The following is a 7500-nucleotide window of genomic DNA, read 5'->3' as shown; positions in this document are numbered from 1 at the left end:
ATGTGTGGAAATTCTAATAATTCTAATTCTTAATAGTCAAACACATCTGAAAACTAACCACCTTTGTTTGTTTGTTTGTTTGTTTGTTTGTTTGTTTCTCTGGTTGATAGTTACTTCTCAGAAACCCACATTAGTGTCAACACCTGAGGATGTCTGGTATGATTCTTAGCTCAAGTTGCTAGTGTGGGATGTGGTAGAATAGTGGTTACTGAGAAGAAGGTTATGAGTTCAAATCCCAAGTCCACCAAGCTGCCACTGCTGGGCTCCTGTGTAAGGCCCTTAATCCTCAATTGCTCATAAATAAATTGTAAGTCACTCTGGATAAGGGTGTCTGCTAAATGCCGTAAACACAGTGGTGTGTAGTTTTGTATGTTCTTGTTGTGTCAGCGTGAGTTTCCTCCAGTTCCTTAAGGTTCCTCATACATTACAAAACATGCCTGTAGATGGAACGGTGCATTGAAATGAAATATTTATGTGAGTATGTGTGCCCTTAGTTGGACTGTTGTCTCATCCAGGGTTGGGCCCCATGTTCCTGTTATAGGCTCTAGGTCCACATCAATCTGTGAATCAATCAATCAATCAATCAATCAATAAATGAAAGAACGAATCAACAAATGAATGGATGAATGATTTGCATGAATAAATGAATAAAGGAACAAATGAATGAATGAACAAATAAATAAATACATGAATGAATGAAACTCCTTTAAGTGTTGCGTGGTCACGGTATAACATAATTTCCTGTCCTAACTCCTCCTCTTCCCTTTTGATCTGTGATTCAATGGAAGAGATAGGTTTCTTTTGTCATCCTGTTAATTTAATGTAATCCTTATTTTAATATTATTTTGTATATTGGTATTTCCACCCCAATTTATGTGTAAAGTATTATTTTATTTATTCTTGGGATTATTTTCGTCATTTTACATTCTTTGAGGTATATTTGTTTTTTATGTGAGACCAGCACATGCTAATAGAAGTACATCACTTGTTTTATAGAGTGTTATAAGGGCCACTCAATCTGAGGCTGCTTATTTGTCTCTGTTAATCAGTAAAGAGATCCAGTGATTCGGCTGCCTGCTGTCCCGTGTCTGTCTTTGCATCGCACAACGCAACACAACGCAGACCAAGTTTTAATACCCGGTGTCGCGAGCCGCACGGGTTACATATATATATATATATATATATATATATATATATATATATATATATATATAAATATATATATATATATATTCTGACATAAGCACTATATTGGTTATAATACCAAGTAAAACCAGAGACTTTAATTTTGAAAAGTGCCAGCCCCTCGTGACACGCCTGCTTCAAACCCAGTAGAAGATTCGATTCGCGTTCATAAGCTCGGTTCAGTTCAGTGTTCATCATGTCCGCCTTGGAGGCTTGGTACATGGACGAGTCAATTGAAGATCCGAGACTGCCTCATAAATTACACCCCAATCAGCCAGTGAGTCTGCAGGAGCTCCGGGACATCGGGGTTTGTTACTGGAAGGTGTGTAACTCTTATTTATGGGCTTAATGATAGAGACAATACTTTAGAGACGTGTGTCGAATCTTCTTACAAGTTAGAAGTCACTAGGTGATAAACTAAAAGGCAGTTCTATGATATCGTCACTATCTTCTTCTTCTTTCGGCTTTACCCTTCAGGGGTCGACACAGCGAATCACCTCTCTCTCCTATCCCTATCTTCTGCATCCTTAACACTTGCACCCATTAGCTTCATATGCTCATTAATTACATCCATATACCTCCTCTTTGGCCTTCCTCTTTGCCTCCTGTTTGGCAGCTCCATGTCCAACATTCTCCTACCAATAAACTCACTCTCCTTCCTCTGAACATGTCCAAACCATCTTAATCTGGCCTCCCTAACTTTGTCCCCCAAACGTCCAACATGAGCTGTCCTGCTGATGTACTCGTTATTAATCCTGTCCAATCTTGTCACTCCCAAAGAGAACCTCAACATCTTCAGTTCGGCTTCCTCTAGCTCTGACTCCTGTCTCTTCTTCAGTGACACTGTCTCTAAACCATACAGCATGGCCGGTCTCACCACTGTCCTGTACACCTTCCCCTTGATTCTCGCTGATATTTTCCTATCACACAGAACTCCTGACACCTTTCTCCACCCACTCCAACCTGCCTGCACTCGCTTCTTTACTTCTTTCCCACTCTCTCCATTACTCTGGATTCTGAATGATATCTTCACTATCATGTGCACTATGTGCTCAATGAGCATCTAAAGGCTTTGGCAGGGAAGAGTTGTATCTATAATCTATAATCCACTCATCATCTGAGATTATTTATGAGGTGCTCGAGATTCTGGTTACACAACAACAATGGACTGTATATGACTGTAAAAAAGACATTTATAATCACAATCTCCCAGTTTATTTATTTATTTGAATAAATTAATTAATTTATTCATTTATTTTAAAGAATTTATTTATTTTTATTGATGTATTTAATTGAATCTATTTATTTTAATTAATTCATTCATTTATTTTAATTCATTTGTTTTTATTTATTTATTTATATTAATTAATTAATTTTATTTATTTAGAGTGTGAACTGGTGAGCTGGTAATGTTGAGTGACCAGGTGAAGTTCTCTGCCAAAGGAATTTGGAATTTTCACTCTTGATGATCTCTACAAAAGATTTGTCGCTGTTCAGGATCCAGAGGGAGATGTTCAGTCCCAGCAGGCTCAGCTTCTCAGTCAGGTGCTGAGGGATGACTGTGTTGAGTGCTGAACCGAACAGCATTCGTACATAAGTTTCTTTATTTTCCAGGTGGGTAAGGGCTAAATGGATGGTTGTGGCAATAGCATCATCTGTAGAGCAGTTTGGATGATACACAAAGTTCAGGATCCAGTGAGGGTGTTAGCTGGGTTTTGGTGTGCCTCAACGATGAGTCTTGGTGTGCCTGAAAGATGTTGAAGATGTCAGTGAATGCATCCACTAGCTGTTCTGCACATTGCACCCTGCCTGCAATGTTGTCTGGTCTAGCAGTCTTTCGTCGGTTAACTCTGTATAGAGTTCTCCTCACCTCGGTCATGAATAGACAGAGTACCTGGTACCTGAGGCTGTCTTGCAGTTTATGATCACCTGTATGCCCTGCCATAGGCGCCGGGTGTCTCTGCTGTCCTGGAAGTAGCTGTAAATTACCTGGGCATGTGCGCGCTTTGCTTCTCTGACTTGGAACAGTTTGGTCCTTGCTGTTCTTAGCCTTCAGGGCAGGGGACAGGACGGCCCTAAAACAAAATATTTTCGAGACAATGTCCATTGTTAAAAGCACCATAGAAATAAAACTGAATTGAATATCGATGTGTTACATGAAGAAGAATGATATTATGACAAGAATTTGAATTTGTTAGCATTTTATCAGAAGATTGTGTGATATTGTCGCGTGTATAAAAAAAGAAAACGATTGAAGATGAAACACAACATGCATATACTCATTTGACTAGGCTTGATTTTGAAGAATAAAACTAAGCTATGAAACATTTCCAGCATTTAGCAGAAGCCCTTGTCCAGAGCAACTTACATTTTATCTCATTTTATACAACTGAGTAATTGAGAATTAAGGGCCTTGCTCAGGGGCCCAGAAGTGGCAACCTGGTGGACATGGGACTCGATCTCGCAACCTTCCGATTGGTAGACCACATCAGGTTCCATAGAGCAGAAATCTTAGACCAAGTGAACAGTCACGTGTTGTCTGGAAAGACATTCCCTACTATATAGTGGAAACTTAGCTGTAATGTAAAATGGCATATTTCAGCTAGATCTGAGATTAGAATTCCTTAAGGGCTTAGCTTGAACCCAGCTTGAAGGAAAAGGCTGCAGCAATGTTGTCATGATAGTCATCAATGTATTATAGTAATATATCTGAACCTTCCATTTCTAAAACAATGGAACATTTTTTAAACTGCATTGTCTTTGGTTTTTTTCTAATGTTCCTGTTAGGGTTTTCAACAATAGGTCAGCTGATCTGCATATTTTGATTTGGCACATGTTTTAAACTGAAGCCCTTTCTGGGACTGGAAATGGGAGTTAACCCCAGTGACTGGGTCGGTTCCTTATCCCAAAGTCAAAACAGGCAGAGAGCACAGGATTCTATCTGCTAAAGCAGGAGTGTTAGCCATGTTATCCAAAAAACACTGGTGGGGGTGCAGGTTTTTATTCCAATCCAGCAGAAGCCACACCCGATTCCTCCTGTTTTAATCAGATGTTCTTGATATTTAGTAAACTCGGGTGTGGTTTAAACTCAAACTTCTGCTTGGTTGGAATGACAACCTGCACCTAGACCAGTCCTTGGTGGACTTGACTGGACAAACCTGTGCTAGAACACCAGGGAATGTACTTAAGTACACATCTTTGTTTCTGTTTCCAGTTAAATGCTGATATCTATGAAAACGACCCCGAGTTGCAGAAGATCCGAGAAGAACAAGGTTACTCCTACATGGACATCATCGACGTTCACCCAGATAAACTGCCCAACTATGAGGATAAAGTAGGTCATTCCAAACATCTCGATTCATTCTAATGACACCGTAACAGTGTAAGTAACATTGATCTGTTTTCCAGTTAAAAATGTTCTATGAGGAACACCTGCACCTCGACGACGAGATCCGGTACATCCTGGATGGAAGAGCGTACTTTGACGTCCGAGACAAGAACGACCGTTGGATACGAATCGCTATGACAAAGGGAGACATGATCACGCTTCCAGCAGGAATTTATCATAGATTCACTATGGATGAGACGGTACGCCCTTTTCCCTGAAGCACATAATGCTTTTTCACAATTGAATTCATTTTAGAAAGTCAAGACACTGAGTAAAAATAAACTATGGCTATTTTTTTTCTTCTTTCTTTTCAGAATTCCACCAAAGCCATGAGGCTGTTTGTAGGTGAGCCGGTGTGGAAGGCCTACAACCGACCTGCTGATCACTTTGATATTCGCAAGCAGTACGTCGCTTCACTGAAATGCTCTTGAGCAAGATCCGAGTTTAACAGTTCTCAATTGTGTCCGTTTTATCTTTTTCTGACGTGAAATAACTCTAAGTAAAAAAGTAGGAAAAAACAATTTCTAACATTATAACAAAAATAATTATTTAAGGATTTTTAGAGGTTGCCGAAATATTGTAGCAAAACAATACAGAAATACATTTTTGGCTTCTTATCAATCCTGATGCTGTTTCACCTCTACAAAAGTGCCTTGATTTTTATTTTTTAAATTATTATAATAAAATAAAAATCTGAGTTGATTATAGATCATTGAGTTTATTAATCTAATTAGCACAATTAATCAGAAACAAAATATTACAACACTAAAGTGTAGAAGCAACTGCTGTCTGCTTGCTCATGTAATGTTCAGATCTGATTATTGTGATTAAAACTGCAGAGCGTTGTCTCACTATTGTGTTATTCTGGCATAGATCACAGAGCAGCTCATTGGGTAATGACTGCTGTTTTATACACAGGTGTTCATGGAGGTTACTTTACATCCCAACACAGCACACACATGCATTCTGTGCTAGAGTGCTTCCAAATCAGCTAGGCTTTATTTAGATTTGTGTAAGAAATGTACAGTACGGTGCAGTCGTGTGACACGCAGTACAAACAATACACACACACTTTTATATATTCTATGTTAAGACTGCGAGCAAATTCAAAAAAAGGCTTTCCTGGAAGTTTCACAGAAGAATTACAGTGCAAACATCATCTTAATATGAACTAAATAAATACAGTAAAATTTATACTGTCTCTGTCCCATGGTTTGTTTGCCCTGAATCCTAACTGACTAGTTTAAACGTGGCAGCTATTGTACAGTAATGACGTGTCCCAGGGAAGAGACAGCCTTCTTATCCTCTTTATCTCATCACCTGATGTTATGGCTCACAATAATGTAGTCAATGTCCCAGGAGCCAAGGATCCTGTCTCTCCTGTCAATCACAGTGACAAACCAATCACAGGCACCTGTGAGCTCATTTGTGTGGAAACATAGGAGAGTGTTACGCTGCCCATACTGCAGCATGTACAGCAGTTAAGAAGAGGCAGATGGCTGGCTTTTACCCTTGGTAGCAGTCGTATAACTAGGGAGAGCTGGCTGATGGGTAGGAATTGGCCAGGAGTATTTAGGGACATAAACCCCCACCAGTTAGCGGTGTGGTGTTAATAAAAGATATTGTTGGTGTTTAGCTAGTGTCTTTAATTTCTCCCAATATGTTTAACCTGAAAATTACTGCTTGCCATCCTAGCACGCGTCTAAAAGCTCGATGAATTCGTTTTGCAGGGTGTCGTCAATATTTCTATAATATGAGCATTTTACCCATTCGTATCATATTTCTCGGTCGATGTATATATTGTGGCAGGAGGTAGGATTTGGAACGAGTTTTTTTTTTAAAGTCTGATTTTCTGGCGGTCGATAATGTCTTCTACGAGTAAAAATCTGTTCGGTTCAGGTGGCCGAGCTACTGAGTCGTCCAACCCTGACTTTGTGTTTTAATTTATTTGTTTTTAGAAAACTGGGTCCAGACAGTAATTGTTGTAATGCTGTGTACCACTCAGGCTGCCATTCCATCTGCTTTAAATATGCTGAATATTTACATTAATGTTTTCTTTTTAATCGATTTAATATTCTCTCTATTTACATTCTCCTGCAACCTGATAGCACTGAAACATCGATTTAAGAGTTTCAACTGCGCCACATACCTTAGTGTAAATACTCAGGTCATTTCAGGGCAGCTTCGATTTTGGTCAAACATAATATCTTAGTCTTTAAAAAAACAAAACAAAACAAAACAAAAAACCTTCAAGGATAATAGACCTGTGGCATTTTAAGCCCGAGCTTATTAAATGAGCTCATGTCACATCATGTAGCAGTGACACAGTGATCTAATGCACTCTTGGGTGGTTACACCAGTTTGAGGCACTGCGTGTTAAAGCTGTCGCCCTCGCGTCCGGCCACCGCCTCCAGCAGAGCCTGTTTCTTCTGTGTGCTGCGTGATGATTCCAGCTCGTACATGGTAGTCAGGTTAAAGAGCACGCTTTCATGCAGGTAGAGTGCAGGGTCCTGCTGCACCAGACTCTCCAGCTGACCCAGGGATTCCTTTAGGCGACCCAAATAAAGTAAGCACACTGCTGCGTTGTTGTTCGCCTGCAGAATGGAATGAGAAAGTAGAAGAGTGGATTTACCAGAAAGTTGTAGAACAGTTCAGACGAACCTAGAACCTACATCGGTGTCTATATTATGGTACAGGTTTAACATGTGAGGTGAGGTGTGAATGACATTGCCGTATAATTCAGACCTCGTCATCACAATATACTAACAAGTCATTAGAGTTAAATGAGATGGAATATGCTGTTCATGAAAAGATACAAATTGTCGTTTAGGACAATTACATTTGTAGCCTACTAGAAGAAATTAAATTTGAGTCTTTCATAAACTCAGAACATGCAAATCTCCCTGAGAACTTGACTTCTTTCATCC

General features: G+C 39.5%; 2 protein-coding genes across 4 annotated transcripts in view; one reads left to right on the top strand and one right to left on the bottom strand.

Annotated features, from left to right (window-relative positions):
• Nucleotides 1-1322: 1322 nt before the first annotated feature.
• Nucleotides 1323-5767, top strand: adi1 (acireductone dioxygenase 1). The gene is made up of 4 exons (XM_027172023.2): nt 1323-1507; nt 4400-4519; nt 4594-4773; nt 4888-5767. Exons 1-4 carry the CDS (start codon nt 1382-1384, stop codon nt 5002-5004), a joined length of 543 nt encoding a protein of 180 aa, XP_027027824.1. The 5' UTR covers nt 1323-1381; the 3' UTR covers nt 5005-5767.
• The window catches only part of trappc12 (trafficking protein particle complex subunit 12), a 27508-nt gene continuing 25553 nt past the window's right edge, over nt 5546-7500 (bottom strand). For all 3 annotated transcript variants that reach the window (XM_027172016.2, XM_027172017.2, XM_027172019.2), the window contains exon 12: nt 5546-7167. In XM_027172016.2, the coding sequence (XP_027027817.1) occupies nt 6925-7167 (243 nt within the window). In that variant the 3' untranslated portion in view covers nt 5546-6924. The remainder of the gene's footprint in view (nt 7168-7500) is intronic.

The sequence above is a fragment of the Tachysurus fulvidraco genome, chromosome 12, assembly GCF_022655615.1.
Source record: "Tachysurus fulvidraco isolate hzauxx_2018 chromosome 12, HZAU_PFXX_2.0, whole genome shotgun sequence".
NCBI classification, from domain to species: Eukaryota; Metazoa; Chordata; class Actinopteri; order Siluriformes; family Bagridae; genus Tachysurus; species Tachysurus fulvidraco.
Note: the sequence above shows the minus strand (reverse complement) of the source record. Positions and strands in the feature narration are given on the sequence as shown.

Bases quoted from the DNA above. Each gene is read 5' to 3' on its own strand.
- adi1 (XM_027172023.2), top strand. From the start codon at position 1,382: ATGTCCGCCTTGGAGGCTTGGTACATGGACGAGTCAATTGAAGATCCG. The intron at 1,508-4,399 runs GTGTGTAACTCT...TTCTGTTTCCAG, and splicing joins TCGGGGTTTGTTACTGGAAG to TTAAATGCTGATATCTATGA. The intron at 4,520-4,593 runs GTAGGTCATTCC...TCTGTTTTCCAG, and splicing joins TGCCCAACTATGAGGATAAA to TTAAAAATGTTCTATGAGGA.